General features: G+C 41.1%; 1 protein-coding gene across 2 annotated transcripts in view; it reads left to right on the forward strand.

The window, feature by feature from the left end:
* Positions 1 to 1,326: 1,326 nt before the first annotated feature.
* ELK4 (ETS transcription factor ELK4) overlaps positions 1,327 to 19,978 on the forward strand; it is a 43,176-nt gene continuing 24,524 nt past the window's right edge. Inside the window, exons 1-4 of one of the 2 annotated variants that reach the window (XM_072137505.1) lie at positions 1,327 to 1,501; positions 5,873 to 6,088; positions 8,227 to 9,066; positions 19,792 to 19,905. In XM_072137505.1, coding sequence (XP_071993606.1) covers positions 5,882 to 6,088; positions 8,227 to 9,066; positions 19,792 to 19,905 — 1,161 coding nt within the window. In that variant the 5' untranslated portion in view covers positions 1,327 to 1,501; positions 5,873 to 5,881. The remainder of the gene's footprint in view (positions 1,502 to 5,872; positions 6,089 to 8,226; positions 9,067 to 19,791; positions 19,906 to 19,978) is intronic. The other variant, XM_072137504.1, reaches the window with a different exon arrangement.

A 19,978-nucleotide genomic window follows, 5' to 3' on the forward strand; every position in this document is an offset into this window, starting at 1 on the left:
AAACAGACATATAGAAACAATGCAAAAATAACAGTTTGTTAAAATACAAATGATAAAACACAGAACTTTTATACGCCTTATCATAAAAATCATTATATGATATCTTGCCATGCAGGAATCCTAGGAACTTGATCTTAATTCCATCCTTTAGCTCATAATGTCCCACACACATAAACACTAAACATGATAACAGTAATAATTTGTGAAATATTAATTGGTCCCTGTTGCTGGGGTGTGATTTATTTACCTCTGATACAGTGACCACTGTAGCCACATTACATTTATATGTATGGAGGTTTTTTTTTTTTTAATAGATGTGACCTCAGGTATACCCGCCTTTAGTTGAGGGTAGAATCCCCCCAAGGATCATGAGGTTTTCTGATAGTGTCTGTTGACTGTGGGCACTTGTTTATGACACAAGCACATGGCCTGGTTTAGGGATAAGTAGAGGAAATTGAAAGAAGGGGGAGCCTACTTATTTTCGTAATTTTGAAGTTTCCCTATATTTATCACCACATACTGTATAGTGCCACAACATTCTGGTCTAGTTGCCCTTGGCCACCAATCAGAGCTCATTTTCCCACAGTTTATAGAATTACAGTTAAGCTCTGATTGGTTGCTATCAGCAACTAGAAACATTTTTTTCTCTCCGTTTTGATAAGATAGAGTAGCCCATAACTGGTGTACCAGTGTCATAAAGATACCATTATTGCTCCTTGCCCACCAGGGACACCCCTCCCCAATAATTAATTGTAAATTATTTATTTTGCCCACATAATAAACCACTTCTACCTTCTCTATAGGGTCTTCTGCTATCTGACAGCCAGAGACCTGCCCTTACAATTTGTGCTGTAGCAGGAGAAACTGCAAGGACTCCGAAATATGACATTAGAAACTAGAACCCCCAACCCTCCGTTAAAAAAGAAGTTAAAACAAGCTGAAAAGTAAAACAAATAGTTACTTACAAAGTGCATACATGGTGAAAATACACATGCGTTTAGTGATTGTAACACTTCACAGATCATTTGCATGTGCCTCATTTTATTTGCATATGACTCTTTTAAGCTTATTTGCATATGCCTTTGAAGCCATTTTTTTGGAAGGTAAATGGGCAAGTTTGAACATAAATGACACTTTTTAGAACCCAACCTGAGGGTTCTTTTAGTTTAGTTCTAAAAATCCCGGAGATAAGTTCCCTTTAGGTAACGCCTGATATTTAGTTGTCTTCTCTTATTGCAGTACTTAGATATAACGAGATAAATCTCTGCTTAAACGCAGAGAAATCTGCGGTCTCTGGCGACATCTCCTCTCCCCGGGCCCTCACTCCTTCCTGACCGCCCAGCATCCGCCCCGCCCGCTCCCTCCTTAGTGTTTGTCTCCGCCCCGGAAGTGACGTATCGGCGGATGGCGGCCCGTTCTGTAGTGGTGGGCCGAAGCTGAGCCCGAAAGTGACAGGAGGAGGGGACATGGGGCGCGGCGGACTGTGGTGACCGGACAGCGGGTATGACTGGTATAAGGGAGGGCTGGCAGTGCGGGCACGAGGTGGCAGCACAGGCTGCGGTGTCCGGACCCCGGGTGTTATTGTTACGTAATGTGTAAACATCTGCTGCGGGCACTGCACGGCTCCTACATCATGTGCCACCTGTGGCGCTGCCAGGGAGCAGGGGGCATGCAGCGTGGCACCGGGGGCATTGTCACTATGATGTGAGTGCACATGGAGAGGGGTAAATAAACTTGTGTAGGAAGCCTGAGCCATGCGGCACCTTGTAGGACGGAAAACTATGTTGTTATGTGAATAAAGTTAATTCTAGTTCTCCAGAAACAATCTGTGTTAATTCCTTAAGAACAGCTCTACTTGTTGTCACTGAATGGAAAGCTGACATTTACTTGCAGAAGCTAAGTAAAGTGGATGTTCCTCGCTGTGTTATAGTTGGATTCTGGCTGCTTTTGCAGTGTACTGTACATTTGGTGCATCTGGATGAGTGGTTTCATGTGGACCGACCCACCAGATGTCAAAGGAGCGTCCTACTGAAAAGGGGCAGCCTGGTCCATGACTACATAAAAAATTGTTTAAGAATACCGCAGTTATATTGAAACTTACCCCATTTCCCTGAGGCAGTCCTATGGTGTCCCCGGTCTGTCACCTCCTAAAACACTGGTCCCAGACAGAACTTCCAATGAGTGACCTTCTGGGACCACGGGACTTTATTTTCTGTATTGTTCCCTTGTTCGGTGTGTACTCTCATTGGATGAAGTAGGATGGAGCCGAGAGCAGTTGAAATGTCTTTCCCCCCCCCCCCCAAAAAAAAAATAACTAATTTTATTAGGAAGTACACATTTGGGGCATCGTGGATGGCATGTGTCTAGAGACACAGCTGCATTTGTATTATTATGCTGTAAGGCTTGGTCCTTATCTATATAGTGGAGCCTGGATGGATCTTTTATATGTCTGACACAAATGGACCCTGATGAACAACTGTTTCCATGATCTTTTCTGTGATTTTGTTGAATAATACAATAAGTTCAGGCCAGTTATAGTGGCCTAGCTGTGGCTCTACTATGCTGTGACACTGTGAATAAAGGACACTAGGGCCACATCCAGGTTGGGACTCGCTGCATTATAACTCACCACTGTGCTGTGTTTTAATGATGATGTTAGTACAGGACACTGGAGCCATAGTTGGTCTGGAACTCTATACTGTGCATTTAGCGCAGCCAAACTATGTTCAGTTCTAGAAGTGAATTGGCCCTTAGGTTACTTTCCAGTCCTGTTTTGCAGTTTCTTGCACCCATGCATTTGGAGGGTTTCCCTACTTATACCCCTGACTCATGCCACAGTGAATATCACAAACATATGTTGTAGTATTTTTTTCCTTTTCTGAACTTCCCTTATAGAACAGCATTAGCCTTGTCTGATACTGTTCTATACAGTAACATATTATTACTAACATTTATCATCATGATAAATAGCTACTTTCTGCTATATTTGAAAAAACTAACACATATAAGTACATGTTAAAAATCTTTGCTGTTTTTGACTTAAAGGAAACTCCTCGTAGATTTGTCCTCATAAGTGTGCATTCACACGTGGTATGCCTGCCACTCCTCCCTCCATAGAAAACAGCGGCACATGGCCGCACACTAGGGAAAAGATAGAGCATGTTCTATCTTTTCCTGGTGTGCGGCGCGGAACAGCGCTGTGCCGCCATTGCCGTCTATCGGGACGTATATGTGCCCGCAGATTTATGGCCGCATGTACGTCCCTGCAGACGGCCGTGTGAATGAACTCTAAAGAAGGACACTTCAGTAGAGTCATAAAAAGTATGGTAATTAGCGTGGGGCCCCTGGCTACGTCACCACAGAGCATGAGAGTGCCTCGTCTGATAATTGATTCACCCCCCCCCCCAATCCCATCCCATCCCATCCCCCTGGCTGGTGCCTCCTATTACCTATTCTATGCACTGAAGGGCGGAACTGCCAGCGCAACTGGGGGAGTGAATAAATTATCGTACAAGGCATTCTGAAGCGTTCCAGTGACATGGCTGTAGCGCCACAGGCTTATTAGCATAATTCTTGGAACTCTATATTGTCGCAATTACGACGTATAGAGTTATAATCAAAGAAGTTCAGAGGAACATTGTTCCTCAAGAGCTTATTAGGACACTGCAAAACTGATGATAGATGTCCTTTAAAGTAAAATCTACCATCGAAATCCATCATAATAAACCAGGCACACTTGCTTATAGATCCAGGTATGTGACTGGTAATCTTCTTATATTTGTTATCCATCGCCTCCTTCCTTCTTAGATCATTCAATTATGATAATGAGCCTGAGGGCGTTAACAGAATCCCTCCATGTTGTTGCTGCAACATCTGTTACACTGTGCAGAAGCACAGGGAGCATGGGAAAGTGCCGAGGGAGCAGGAGAGAGGGTAAATGTCTGTGTAGCTACAGCTCGGGGGAGTTCTGGTAACATACCCCAGAGCCCTTGTGGCTCATGAGCTGAATGTTAATGTTGATTGTAGAAGGAAGGGAGACCATTATAGCCAATTTAAGAAGATTACCACAGTCACATGATGGTAGATTTGCTTTAAAGCAGTGGTCCCCAACCTTTTTTTGCCCAGGGGCAAACTGTAAATTTAATTTTCTCTAGGGTCTGGTGTCATAGTTTCATAGCCAAAAATGTATATTTGCATGCCCTACGATAACTCCCTGCATGCCTAGTTTTATTTGTCCCACTTGCTGAAGAAGCAACCCCCACTTATATTGTCCCCTTTCCTGCAGCATGCCCCCTCCCATTTCTCCTTTCCTGCAGCATGCCCCCTCCCATTTCTCCTTTCCTGCAGCATGCCTTCCTCCCATGTAAGTCCACTTTCCCAGCCGTACTCTGTCAAAAAAAAAAAAAAAAAATACACGCCTTACTCATTCCCCTGCAACAGTCTTCTCTTCCACATCAATGCATGGTTCGATTGCCGGTAGACACAATGTGATGACATCATGGCGCTCGCCGTCAAGAGAGCATTGCATTAGTGTGGGAATTAATTAAAGGAAGATAAGACTGCTGCAGGGGAACGGGAAAGGTGTTGTTTTTTTTTTTGTCTTTACGAAGGCCGGCCGCGGACCAGAACCAGGTGCTCCACGGCCCGGTCTTGGACCAGTAGTATGGGAACACTGCTTTAAAGGACTTTGCCCATGAACAAAAGTTTTCATCACACTAGTGGTTATCAGACAATAAAGATAATTTTTAACCCTCTACTTTTCAATTTTTTATTGCTTTTTTTTTTTTTTTTGTTCTATCACTTGGTGATGGTCAGTGTAAATTTACAGAGTGTGGGCAAGCACTAGCTGAGCAGACACTTCATGATACCTCTATGTACTGTGAGATACTTTGTGCTAACAATGTGGTTAGATACTCTTTTATTTAGCTTCTGAACTTTGAACTAGTATCTGAAACACAGAGAAAGTGAGATCAGACAGATCAGAGATGATGAGATCCATGAGATGGATACAAGACACAATGACTAAATCAGCTATGTTACCTAACGTACAAAACACAGTCAGCACTGCTATGCTCCCCTTGGTAGAAGAGCTTATCTTGTCTGTAGAGCTGCTGTTGTCTCCTCTGCACCTGCTGAAAGTCTGTGGCTTTAGTTCTCTCTGCTCCTCTCCCTGCAGTGCAAGAGAAGCTATTCATGCCAGAGGAATCTCCCCGACCATAGTCAGGAGTTTATGGTTGTATCCAGGGACAACCAAAATGCAAACACCAGGAATGATAGAGACAGGCTGTCCTATCTGTGAAATGCTGATATTTGTTAATAACAGTGAATGTGTTATTTTGTTATCCTGAGCATATTGAAGAATCTTGTCTTTGTGGGAATATCCTTTAAAGTTTGTTCTATGTTTACATCTCAGAAAATACACCTATTAATGCCTCTTATTTTATATTTATGTGATCTATCTAACAAGTTTCCAGAGTGCCCTTTGATACCAGATTTTTTTTGTCTCTTCTTAGTTTGTTTTTGTTAATACTGAGTGTTTTTTGCCCTTTGTTATGGTCAGTGAACTGTGCTTCCTGTCACAGTGGTATTGTGGAAACTATCAATATCAGGAAGCTCGTAGATGGAATTATTTAGCTTTGTGTCATTTTATAGAATAAGTCGTTTAAACCAAAAACATACTTTTGGGTTGTGACCAATGAGCTAAATAAATTAGTAAATTATATAAACTTTATAGATTTCTACAGAGAAGAACATATGGTTAATGTCAAAAACTGAATTACAGCTCCTTGTTGAAATGCAGATGGCAGCTGTGTGTAGATAGTTCAGTAGCATTACACAACATAAATGAACGTAGCTGTGTTCTATTTCCCAGGGATTAGCAATGGACAGCGCCATTACTTTGTGGCAGTTCCTGCTCCAGCTCCTAGAGGAACCTGGGAATGATGATTTGATTTGCTGGACGTCGAATGATGGAGAGTTTAAGCTCCTGAAGGCTGAAGAAGTGGCCAGGTTATGGGGGGAGCGCAAGAACAAGCCAAGCATGAACTATGACAAGCTAAGCAGGGCGCTACGCTATTACTATGTCAAGGTAAACAGTAGTTGATCATTGATGGACATCACTACACATTTCTTTTGACTACAGAATTTTGGTTTTTGACTCGGACTGGATTCACATTATTTAAACTGACTGTTTTACAGGTCATGGGGTACATATACAGATATATTAAGATATCATAGAGCATTAACATTTCAGATGAAACAATAGGAGTGAGGGCTCTCCTCACAAGAGCTTATAATGTTACATTTTAATAACCATCCTAAGAGTGTTTCCATACCGTAGAATTTTCAGTACCACAAACTATGCATTCTAACACTGCGCACACCTTCCCAGCCATAGCGAATTTTATGCCCTCTATGTAAATAAAGCCTTTATACTTTGGATTTCCTGGCGTGCTGTGGCTTCCTCCATCGATGTCCCGGACTACAGGTTCATGTACCAGAACCTTTGGCTGCGAGCACCAAACTATATGAACTCACGTGCAGGTTTTGGATTGCTGTCTTTCCTTCCCTCTTCCAGGTTTCCTTTAATGCTCATCTTCAGAATATGTCCATATGCGGTTAATAGGAGTCCAACGTATGGACCCTTCACCAATCTGCTCATCTGGCTGGCTCTGCACACCATTCGGGCCTGGTGCTTGACTTCCTTATTCCTGACAATCTGTCATCATTATGAAAAGTGGCCAGTTAGCCAGATAACCCTTTTCATTTTCATGCTATAATTTATATGGTGTGCAATGTTCAGGTCACTTACTTAAAGGGGTTTGTCCATGAAAGCAAATTCTGAAATTTCAATCCCCTATTGATATTTATACAATAAAGATCATTTTAACCCTCTCACTTTGCAATTGTATTCAGTTTTATTGACTTTTTAGCTCCTATCACTTAGTGATGGCCATTGTAAAATTCCAGATTGTTGGCGGGGACTATCTATGCAGACACTTCATGATTACCCTATGAGATGCTGTGTGCTGACAATGTGGTTAGATTATCAGGGTACAGGGTTGATCTGCACTTTTATTTAGCTTCTGAACATTGTACTAGTATCTAACACCTAGAAAAAGAGAGATGATGAGATCCATGAGATGGATATAAAGTACATTGACACACTCAGCCAGAACATGCACAACTCTGCTATATGCCTCCCCTCGTTAATGATCTTATCTGTCTATAGTGATATGTTGCTTGCTGGCAGGAAGTCTCAGTGTGTGTGAGCTCGAGTGCAGGGAGCAGCCCAGTGAAACATCAGACAGGAGAACAATATTTCTTCCTGACCCTAAAGTCAGAAGATTCAGGGTTTAGTCAAGGGGCAACCAATATTGTGTACATGAGGACTGATGGAGACTGGCTGGAATTATATCTGTGAAATGCTGTATTTTTGTGAATTAGATAATGTGTTATTTTGTTATCCTGACTATATTTAAGAATCTTATCTTTGTGGGAATACCCCTTTGAGCAGACAATTGACCAAAATTTGAGTGCATTACCATTAAAATAAATTATCTTTATATAAATCCACAGAATTCCAAGTTGTAGATCTTATTTTAAAGGGCATCTACCACCAGTATTTTTTGCAAATGAGCCTTCATATTCAGCTTCTCCTGAAGTGGGCGGGCACCTACTGGTTCTGGTATCTACGAAGGACAGTGAGGCCAGAGCACTAAGGGCATTTATATCAATCAGCACAGCATGGTTGTAATTTGCTGACCTGAAGCATGTGATCAGTCAAGGTCCTGTTTTCTTGCACTCCTCTACTACTGCCCCTCCCAACAAGCCTCCTCTCGTACTGTATGGATTCCCATGGTTACAGACAGAAGGAGATCAGCTTGGGGGGGGGGGGTGCAAAGTAAAACCTCTGCTAGTAGCTAAACACCTGCAGAGAGCTAATTAGAGTAAAGTAGAGAGATGCTTATTTTGCATAGTTCAGAGTTAGACAAAAGTTTTTATACTTATACTTTTATGTATTTCAATGGTTATGTTCTCACATATTTCCATTTTCTGCAGAGTTTGTGTCCAACATTCTTTTTTAAGAAGAAGATGAAATGTACTATGTAATGCAGTGTCACATTGACTATCTGCCTATATGTGATGTTTTATTAGCTGTTTTATTAGCTGTTGTCCAATGTCATGAAAAACTTTTATTGTAACTGATTCTTTTTTTTCCTCCAGAACATAATCAAAAAGGTAAATGGGCAGAAGTTTGTTTACAAGTTTGTTTCATATCCCGATATCTTGACCATGGATCCAGCAACACTGAATAAAGGAGAAGGAGATATTGATGGGAATGCAACCAATCCTGTAAGCACATGCATCCTGCGTGACAAGGAGAACTGTAGTAAGGAGCGACTAACGTGTCCTCCAGCCAAATCCTCAGGACGCAATGATTACATCCATTCGGGTCTGTATACATCATTCACTCTCAATTCCTTGAATTCTGCAGGTGTAAAACTCTTTAAAACCTCACATTTAGACTATACAGGTGATAAGAAAATCACCCATGAGGTTTCTCCATCAGTCATTAGGTTTGTGACAACGCCAGCTAAACACCCAGAGCCCATGTCCATTGTATCTTCAGCTCCATCCCAGGCTCCAGAACCCAATGAAAAACCCGCCGAGCCTCCACCAGGAGTAACCATTGGTACAATTCTCACTCTTCCAAGCACTTCCATCTCACCCATTCCAGAACATTCTCCAGCTTTATCTCCTGGTTTGTCTAATCAGGATATAGCTGATGAGACCAATTTGGGTTCCCCACAGCCGCTTGATTTTCCTAATGACATGGATATGGAGATCGAGGACACAGAATCAGAATCAAAGGCAGAACCAGAGCCTGAAGCAGAGTCTGAGCCAGAACCCTATGTACTGGACAATAAAAGCACCAAGTCTAAAAAGCCCAAAGAGCTCGAGTTGACTCCGACAGTGGTCATCACAAGTAGTGATTCTGGCACCCTTGGCATCCTCAGCCCTTCACTGCCAACAGCATCTCTCACACCAGCATTTTTTTCACAGGTAATGCCACTGGTTTGTATTTCTTACATTCTGATGAGAAAGTCTTTAAAACTTTATAGTGGGGGATGTGTATATAAAACATTTTTTGTAAACTTTTATTTAAAAAAAAAAAAAAAAAGAAAATACCTGACTGCAAAGTGTTCCCTGTGCATTTTTTTTAAAATGAACATTGACAGGGAGAAGCTGTATGGACCCTGTACAAGGCTATAGCAGGCAGTCCCCGGGTTACGTACAAGATAGGGTCTGTAGGTTTGTTCTTAAGTTGAATTTGTATGTAAGTCGGAATTGTATATTTTATCATTGTAATCCCAGACAGAACTTTTTTGGTCTCTGTGACAATTGGATTTTAAAAATGTTGGGCTGTCATAAGAATCAATTTTAACACTAAAGCTTCATTACAGACACCTGTGATAACTATTATAGCTGATTATTATAGCCTAGAACTAAAGTACAATAAATTACGTTTGTAACTAGGCCTCGTATTTAAGTCGAGTGTTCTTAAGTAGGGGACCGCCTGTACTTGCTGGTTCTATATATAAACATAGGACTGACTGAATTTCTCCCTTTGCTACTAATAATGATTTCTCCCTGGGTTACCCGGACTGACAGTTCCGATACACAAGCTTTACAAGAAAGGCGGTGGGTAATGATCAGAGCTCACAGCAAAGTGCACTCTTGATTGTAAATGTAAAGTTTTCCGCTGACTGTGAAGTCTGATCCCTGCCTGCCTCACTCCCTTAGTAGGACATCAGCAGCGGGGACAGTATAGAAATCGCACAAAGGGTGTCATTTTGCAGTCAGTTCTTAATAAGTTTATAAAACTCCCTTATAGAATATATTATAATACATTCTCTACATATATAAAAAGTGAAGAGACTGTTTCACTTTGGTTTGTACTTTTACTTTGTTTATATTGAAAATAAAGGAATTGGTTCAGCATATTTCCAGGAATAATGTTTGAAATACCTGTTTGCCCAGTGCTTGACATAGCAAGTCTGCTTGTGCATGCCATGAAATCACATCTGTTCTGCAGTAAGTTGAGTGTCTTGTACCCGTGATTTTTAAAGGGGTTCTCTGCAGTCCCCTAGACTGATGGCCACAGGATTGTTTCTGCCTCCGTTAATCGGATACTTTTGTTATGGGAGAACCCCTGATGCATAAAATAATGTACATCTCCTACATGGAGTAATTGGTTACTTTCTAGCTGGAGGCTCTGTGAGTTGAGAACAGTGTTGTAGTTATGTTTTCTGTGTTCTCTACTACTAATAAAAGTAACCCTCGTAGATACAATGACTGGTCCAGTTTTCATGCCAAAAGTCTCATTTTCAGGAGAACCCGTCCTTGTCATTACCATGTCATTTATTGTAGTCCAATTCACTATCTTTTTCTTAGATTGAATATTTAGTAGCAGTTGTAAAAAGCGCAAGGTTGTTCCCGTAAACTAATACCAGCCCTGTGCCAGATAGCAAAGGCAGCTGACTGATCCTCCTCTGCAAATCCACATTCTCGGATATCATTGCTTTTCTTGCATGTTTAGTCTTGTCATGAAACAGATAAGTGGAGCTCATTGTGGAGCGCCAAATACCTCTCTGTATTAACCATTTCTGTGTTGATTACTTACATTTTACAAATAATTTCAATTTCTAGAAACAAAGATTCCCACACTGTCATGGCAGGTGTGTACATCGGCATAATAGCTGGTGTGGTGCAGATCTTCTTGGTCCACTGTGTGAGCCTGGAAAAAGGCTTAGGGCGACAAAACTTCATTTCATGTTGGTAGTAACTTTTTTTTTTTTTCCAAGTAGAAGCAAGGTTGTTATGTTGAAATGTTTTAGTTAGTTGTCTTCCAGTAATTTTTTTTTTTGTTTCCCACCCGCCACTTCCAAGGTCGGCCACTGCTTCTGCAGTAATGTGCTGATCATGCCAAGGTCGTCACAAAGTCCTAGAAGGCTGCTACAATGATCACGTCATGACAGGAGACTTGCTCCTCTCTGCTGCCCATTCATAATAAAATAATAATAAAATAAATAAACCAAGGAGGGGACCCTGAAGTAGAAGCCTTGAATTAAAATTTTTAGTAATTTGATAAAATCATGACAATTTCTAGATAATTTCTAGTAATAAAAGTACAGGCGGTCCCCTACTTAAGAACACCTGACTTGCATACAACCACTAGTTACAAACGGACCTCTGGATTTTGGTAACTTACTATACTTTAGTCCTAGGCTACAATAAACAGATTTAACAGTTATTAATTGTGCCTGTAATTAAGATTTATTGTTAATCCTGGTTCTTATGACAATCCAACATTTATAAAATCCAATTGTCACAGAGACCAAAAAAATTTTTGTCTGGGGTTACAATTATAAAGTATACAGTTCCGACTTGCATACAAACTCAACTTAAGAACAAACCTACAGAACCTATCTTGTATGTAACCCGGGGACTGCCTGTAGTAGGAATTGGAGCAGATACATTTCTATGATTGCTATTATCCCTGTGCTTATTTTATAGGTGGAAACATTGTGGGAGATTTGATAAGACTTGGTGCATAGTGCAGTGGTTGTAGAAATTGTGGCATGTTAAGCAATGGTTGTAGTGATTATAAACCCCTTAACGCCGCAGCCCTTTTTCGTTTTTGCTTTTTCATTTTTCACTCCCCACCTTCAAAAATCTTTTTAATTTTTCGATGTACAGAGCTGTGTGATGGCTTATTTTCTGCGTAACAAATTGCATTTCAAAATGGTGGTATTTAACCCCTTAACGACTTGGCCTTTTTTAGTTTTTTCACTTCCATTTCTCACTCACCAACTTCAAAAATCTATAACTTTTTTTATTTTTCCACATAAAGAGCTGTGTTATGGCTTATTTTCTGCGTAACAAATTGCACTTCGTAGTGACGGTATTTAATATTCTATGGCGTGTACTGGGAAGCGGGAAAAAAATTCCAAATGCAGTGAAAATGGTGAAAAACCACATTTGTGACATTTTCTTGTGGGCTTGGATTTTACAGCTTTCACTCTGCGTCCCAAATGACATGTCTACTTTATTCTTTGGGTCGGTACGATCACGTGGATACCAAATTTGTATAGGTTTTATAATGTTTTCATACATTTAAAAAAATTAAAACCTCCTGTACAAAATATTTTTTTTTATTTTGCCATCTTCTGGGGCCAATAACTTTTTCATACTTTGGTGTACGGAGCTGTGGATAGTGTCATTTTTTGCGAATTTTGATGCCGTTTTCATTACTATAATTTTTGGGACTGTGCGACCTTTTGATCACTTTTTATTAATTTTTTTATATTTTTCAAAATGGCAAAAAAATGCCATTTTCGACTTTGGACGCTATTTTCCGTTACGGGGTTAAACATAGTGAAAAAACATTATCATATTTTGATAGATCGGGCATTTTCGGACGCGGCGATACCTAATGTGTTTATGATTTTTACTGTTTATTTATTTTTATATCAGTTCTAGGGAAAGGGGGGTGATTTGAATTTTTAGGTTTTTTTATTATAATTTTTTTTTTTTAAACTTTTTTTTATTTTTACTTTTACTATTTTTCAGACTCCCTAGGGTACTCTAACCCTAGGTAGTCTGATCGATCCTATCATATACTGCCATACTACAGTATGGCAGTATATGTGGATTTTACTCCCCATGCATTACAATGTGCAATTAGCACATTGTAATGCATGGGTTAAAAGGAAGTAGCCTCGGGTGTTCGGAACACCCGAGGTTACCATGGCGACGGATCGCCGCTCCCCGTGACGTCATCGGGGAGCAGCGATCCACAACAAGATGGCGGCGCCCATGCGGCGCCATCTCTTTGAAGCCGCCGGCAGCATTGCTGGCGGCGATCACGGAGAAAACACCCGCGATCGGTGCTAGCACCGATCGCGGGTGTTACCGGTAAGCCTTTGCTGCAATATGCAGCAAAGACTTACCGGCTATGGAGAGGGCTCGGCCCGCGAGCCCTCCCCATGCACCGGGACCCGGCGAGCGCCGTACTAGTACGGCGCGCGTCGGGAAGGGGTTAATATTCCATGCCGTGTACTGGGAAGCAGGAAAAAAATTCCAAATGCAGTCAAATTGGTAAAAAACCGCATTTGTCCTGTATTCTTGTGGGCTTGGATTTTACGGATTTCACTGTATGCCCCAAATGACATGTCTACTTTATTCTTTGGGTCGCTACGTTTACAGGGAAACCAAATTTGTATAGGTTTTATAATGTTTTCATACATTTAAAAAATATTGAAACCACCTGTACAAAACCTCCTGTTTTTTGGGGGATTTTGCCGTCTTCTGGCGCTAATAACTTTTTTATACTTTGGTGTACAGAGCTTTGGGAGGTGTTGTTTTTTGTGGATTTTGATGACGTTTATAATGTTATCATTTTTAGGACTGCGCAAACTTTTGATCACTTTTTATCAAATTTTTTTATTTGTTTTTAAATGGCAAAAAAGTACCATTTTCAACTTTGGCCACGATTTTCCATAACGCGGTTAAACGCAGTGAAAAACTGTTATTATATTTTTATAGATCTGGCATTTTTGGACACAGCGATACTTTATGACCCGAGGCTACCATGGCAACTCATTGCTGCTCTCCGATGATGTCCCAGGGAGCGATGATCCTCGGAAAGATGGCAGGGCCCATGCGCCGCCATCTTTTTGAAACCGGAGGCGGCGATCAGCGGGAAAACAACCGCGAACAGTGCTGGCACCAATCGTGGGTGTTAACGGTAAGCCTTTGCTGCATTATGCAGCAAAGACTTACTGGCTATGGTGAGGGCTCAGCCGGTGAGCCCTCTCCATGCACCCGCACCCGGCATGTTACGTAGTATTCCGTCGGTAAGGGGTTAAAGGAAATTTAACATCAAAACCAAGCATGATAAACCTGGGACACTTATTCATAGATCCAGACACCCTGACTGTGGTCATCTTATTATATTTATTATTATGGTACTTCTTATATCTCTATATATAAATATATATTTCTATTTATATAATCTTCTTATATTTATTTGCAAATAATATTGATTGTCGATTTATTTTAAGAGGTTTTCAATATCTTAGTATTGGATATCTACGCTAGGTCTATCCTGGTCTAGTTTTCAACTGTGACCTGCAAGGTTATACTAAATTATAAGTTCAGAGACTTCCCCACATCTCTAAAAGTGGTGCGATGAGTGCAAAAGCCTCAAAAAGTTGTGCCTCTGGAATTGCTCATTTTATACGTCTCGTACACCGGTTTTCTGGCAGGTTAAATCTCTCTCATTGTGTTTGTGTTGGTTGAATAGTAAATTGTATCAAATTTATCAACCTTTTTACGAGAGAAAGTTGAAAAATTCAGTTCTCATGTGGTTTTTTGTTAACATTTTAAATCTACAGTAACAATCCAGGGGTGAATTTTGCACGCCCTTTACATGTACTAATTGGCTTTAGGCACAATAAGGTCTCTTGCCCATTATTTTCTCGTTTACGTTGGACAGTACTTGGCCAGAACTCTTAATTATTGATAGTCTGTTGTGCTATGCACACGTCAGATGTTTCTCAAAGTCCGTTTATCCCATCCTATCTGTAAAATGTGCAGAAAGTGCTACTCTGATTCTACTTGAGTGTAAAACTTGACCTGGCAACTGACCTAAGGCTGGAGTCACATGATCTGCTTGCGTTCAGTAAGCAGTAACATGTACAGGCAGTCCCCGGGTTACATACAAGATAGGGTCTGGAGGTTTGTTCTTAAGTTGAATTTGTATGTAAGTCGAAACTGTATATTTTATAATGGAAGTTCTAGACAATTTTTTTTCTTTTGCCCCAGTGACAATTGGAGTTTCAAAATTTTTGGTGTAATTGGACCAAGAATTATCAATAAAGCTTCATTACAGACACCTTACAGCTGATCATTGCAGTCTGGGACTATAGTAAAGTATCCAGAGAGCTTCACCAGAGGTCACAGTGGGCAGAGGGGTCCGTCTGTAACTATGGGTTGTCTGTAAGTCGGGTGTCCTTAAGTAGGGGACCGCCTGTATAAAAATTTGCTATTTAGTGAAAGCAACTGTTTTGATCAAAATGCAAATGTGTTTGGGAGGAGTTTCCACCAATGCACTTGCAATGAACTTTAGAGTTCAATCTAAGCGCACTGCGCGAATCCAGCCAGAGAGGATGCAATAAGGCTCTGTAGTGATACTGTAGATCCTTGTCTGCATTCCCTTTTTATCATGTTGGCTGCTTTAAAAGATTAGAACTATTGCACCTCCCTATTTGTTAGATATTTGCAGAACCAGGAATCCTCCAGGTGGAAGGGGCTGTGATGGTGGTTCACATCTGTCGTTACATATCCCTCAAAGGATGATGGATTCATTTTCTGGGTCTGTTAGGTATAAAACTGTCATGCGCTGCAGATCTCATGCAGATACAACCAGTGAGGCTGTCTGTGTAGATAAAGGTGATGTGAGTCACTAGATAACTATCTGTATGCGAGAAACCTTTCTTGACATGATAATGATATGGGGCTACAGAAACATGTTGTATACCTCTGAATGTATCTCACAGGGCTACTGGATCTGTCACTTTGACAATTGAAGAAGTGATATAGAGTTTTATTTTTACACATAATATATTGTTTTCTTTAGTTTTTTTTTTTATGTCTCAGCTTTAAAAGGTTAGGAGCCAAGCTCTTAAAGAAACCTACCATTAGGTATATACCATCAGAAGTAGATCTGCCTGCCTCTGCCCTAATCTGTAATTTCCTAATCCTGGATCCCAACCTAAATTGTTAAAAACTTTATTTTAGCAATATGTAGATAAACTGCAGAGGCTACTGGGGCGTGTACAAGCCTGGTCGGGCACTAGGAGCTAAGGCTACACCACACCCCAGTAGCCTCTGCAGTTCATTTACATATTACTAAAATAAAGTTTTTAACAATTTATGTTGGGCTCCAGTATTAGGAAATTACAGATCAGGGCAGTGGCAGGCAGGATGAATCTACTGCCAGATCTACTTCTGATCTTGGATTCCTCCTGGTAGGTTTCCTTTTAAACAAATGTGAAATAATGCATATAGAGAATTTTTGTGGTGCAAATTAACCAGAATCCCCACATTTTCATTAGATTTTAATGAGATCCAATTCAAAGATTGGAACAAATTTACTATTACCGTATATACTCGAGTATAAGCCGACCCGAGTATAAGCCGTGGCCCCTAATTTTACCACAAAATACTGGGAAAACCTATTGACTCGAGTATAAGCCGAGGGTGGGAAATGCATTGGTCACAGCCTCCCCAGTATATAGCCAGCCAGGCTCTGCCCTAGTGTATATAGCCAGACAGCCCCTGCCCCAGTGTATATAGCCTGCCAGACCCTGCCCCAGTGTATATAGCCTGCCGCCGCTGCCATACAGATCGCACAGAAGATATACAGGGGTCACCGGAAAGGTGAGTTTATATATATTTAATTTTTTGACTCGAGTATAAGCCGAGTTTGGGTTTTTCAGCACATTTTTTGTGCTGAAAAACTAGGCTTATACTCGAGTATATAAGGTAGTTCTATAGTTTTGTAGTACTATTTTATTAAAACTAGTGCAAAAATGAAGTGAAGCAGTTGCTACAGAAAGTTTGAGCTGGAATCTGATGGGTTGCGATACAATTGTAGCTCAGCTGTAGCAAGGACTTTCAATAATATGTAAATGTCTTGTGTATGTCACAAAGGTCCTTTTGCGAAAAAATACACTTTTTTGTCATTTTTCTATTAATTTTATTTTATTTTTTTTAAAAAGTGGTAAAGTTTAAAAACCTTTACCAAAATAGTTTTGGAATGAATCTGTTGCCCTTCACCCGTTTTAGCTAGAGATGCAGAGTGTGCTATATCTTCTGAATGGTGGCACGTAGAAACACAGTTCTAGGTTCATGTTAAAGGGGTTGTCCGAGAGCTATATATATATAATATATATAGGTTGCCTAAAAAAAAAATAAACCTTTGTTTACCTCCGCAGTCCCACACCGCCATCTTGCCGGTCTGTGCCCCTGTTAATTTACAGTTCAGCTTCTGGCCGACCAGTGAGGCTTCCCACCGTCCCCATATGTCAGCAGGTGGGGGCGGATGAGCGTGGCCGGAAGCTGAACTCGGTGCAGCAGGGCACGGACAGGCAAGAAGGCGGCAAGAGAGCGGGGAGGTAAGTAAATGTTAAAAGAAAAAAAAAATTATGCGAACTCCCCCCCACATATAATTTTTTTTTTTTTTTAGCTCTCAGACAACCCCTTTAAAGAAGAGAATCTCTTTATATTATTTCTAGGTGTATTAGAATGAGATATTTACTGTTAAAGTTGGGAATGAAGAGGTGTGTAACTTTTAACAGTGGATATCTCCGGTTCTGTGGCACCTAGAAATGCACTTTTGGTGTGATATTAAAGGGGAGTATCTCTTTGACAGCACATCAGACCTGTCTATAGGTGCCTGTGCTTAGAAGATATAGCTGTTTGAAGTGCACCACTGTTAGGATATACACTCACCGGCCACTTTATTAGGTACACCATGCTAGTAACGGGTTGGACCCCCTTTTGCCTTCAGAACTGCCTCAATTCTTCGTGGCATAGATTCAACAAGGTGCTGGAAGCATTCCTCAGAGATTTTGGTCCATATTGACATGATGGCATCACACACACGCAGATTCGTCGGCTGCACATCCATGATGCGAATCTCCCGTTCCACCACATCTCAAAGATGCTTTATTGGATTGAGATCTGGTGACTATGGAGGCCATTTGAGTACAGTGAACACATTGTCATGTTCAAGAAACCAGTCTGAAATGATTCCAGCTTTATGACATGGCGCATTATCCTGCTGAAAGTAGCCATCAGATGTTGGGTACATTGTGGCCATAAAGGGATGGACATGGTCAGCAACAATACTCAGGTAGGCTGCAACGATGCTCAATTGGTACCAAGGGGCCCAAAGAGTGCCAAGAAAATATTCCCCACACCATGACACCACCACCACCACCAGCCTGAACCGTTGATACAAGGCAGGATGGATCCATGCTTTCATGTTGCTGACGCCAAATTCTGACCCTACCATCCGAATGTCGCAGCAGAAATCGAGACTCATCAGACCAGGCAACGTTTTTCCAATCTTCTACTGTCCAATTTCGATGAGCTTGTGCAAATTGTAGGCTCAGTTTCCTGTTCTTAGCTGAAAGGAGTGGCACCCGGTGTGGTCTTCTGCTGCTGTAGCCCATCTGCCTCAAAGTTCGACGTACTGTGCGTTCAGAGATGCTCTTCTGCCTACCTTGGTTGTAACATGTGGCGATTTGAGTCACTGTTGCCTTTCTATCAGCTCGAACCAGTCTGCCCATTCTCCTCTGGCATCAACAAGGCATTTCCGCCCACAGAACTGCCGCTCACTGGATGTTTTTTCTTTTTCGAACCATTCTCTGTAAACCCTAGAGATGGTTGTGCGTGAAAATCCCAGTAGATCAGCAGTTTCTGAAATACTCAGACCAGCCCTTCTGGCACCAACAACCATGCCACGTTCAAAGGCACTCAAATCACCTTTCTTCACCTAAGTGAAGTTGGCCCCCCCACCTTGTTCAAATCAAACAAAATTGGTGTCAAACGTTTGTGCTACGTTTGTGCTGGTTTGTGCAGCAGAAATTTTCGTTTGTGCCGCTATCGTTTTTATGATTTTAATGAAAGTTTCCAGAGGTCATCAGAGGTCAACCAGCCCCCCCACATTGTCCAAATCAAACAAAACTGGTTCCAAATAATTCTGCTACGTTTGTGCTGGTTTGTGCTGCGCAAATTTTTGTTTGTGCTGCTTTTGTTTTGAATTTATGAACAAAAAATGAAAGTTCAAAAGTTCAAGCAGCCCCCCCCACATTAACGGAATCAAACAAAACTGGTGTCAAATGTTAGTGCTATGTTTGTGCTGGTTTGTGCAGCAAAAATTTTTGTTTGTGCCGCTATCATTTTTAATATATTCACTAGGTTTGTTTTTTACCAGTTCATCCAAAACACCTCAAACACCTGAACATACCTTAAAAATTATAACAGCACAAACAAAAATTTTTGCTGCACAAACCAGCACAAACGTAGCACTAACGTTTGACACCAGTTTTGTTTGATTCCGTTAATGTGGGGGGGCTGCTTGAACTTCTGAACTTTCATTTTTTGTTCATATATTCAAAACAAAAGCAGCACAAACAAAAATTTGCGCAGCACAAACCAGCACAAACGTAGCAGAATTGTTCGGCACCAGTTTTGTTTGATTTGGGCAATGTGGGGGGGCTGGTTGACCTCTGATGACCTCTGTAAACTTTCATTAAAATCTCAAACGATAGCGGCACAAACAAAAATTTCTGCTGCACAAACCAGCACAAACGTAGCACAAACGTTTGACACCAATTTTGTTTGATTTGAACAAGGTGGGGGGGCCAACTTCACTCAGGTCCTTTCTTCCCCATACTGATGCTCGGTTTGAACTGCAGGAGATTGTCTTGACCATGTCTACATGCCTAAATGCACTGAGTTGCCGCCATGTGATTGGCTGATTAGAAATTAAGTGTTAACGAGCAGTTGGACAGGTGTACCTAATAAAGTGGCCGGTGAGTGTATATGCATGTTCTATCTTCACGGGGTATGTGCAATTTGGATGTATAAAGTAATTTGGCAGTTGTGAAGGGATTAAGATAAATAATGGCTGCCCCTCTTTTTCTATTCCAGACACCTATATTGCTAACCCCAAATGCCATGCTCTCTAGCATTCACTTCTGGAGTACCCTGAGTCCAGTGGCTCCTCTCAGTCCTGCCAGGCTACATGGCTCTTCTCTGTTCCAGGTGAGTTGGTTATGTTGTGTTTTTTTTTGTTGTTGACTGATCAAGACTATTACTTCATGCTGCTCTATACATC

Source organism: Engystomops pustulosus, chromosome 2 (assembly GCF_040894005.1).
Source record: "Engystomops pustulosus chromosome 2, aEngPut4.maternal, whole genome shotgun sequence".
Lineage (NCBI taxonomy): Eukaryota > Metazoa > Chordata > Amphibia > Anura > Leptodactylidae > Engystomops > Engystomops pustulosus.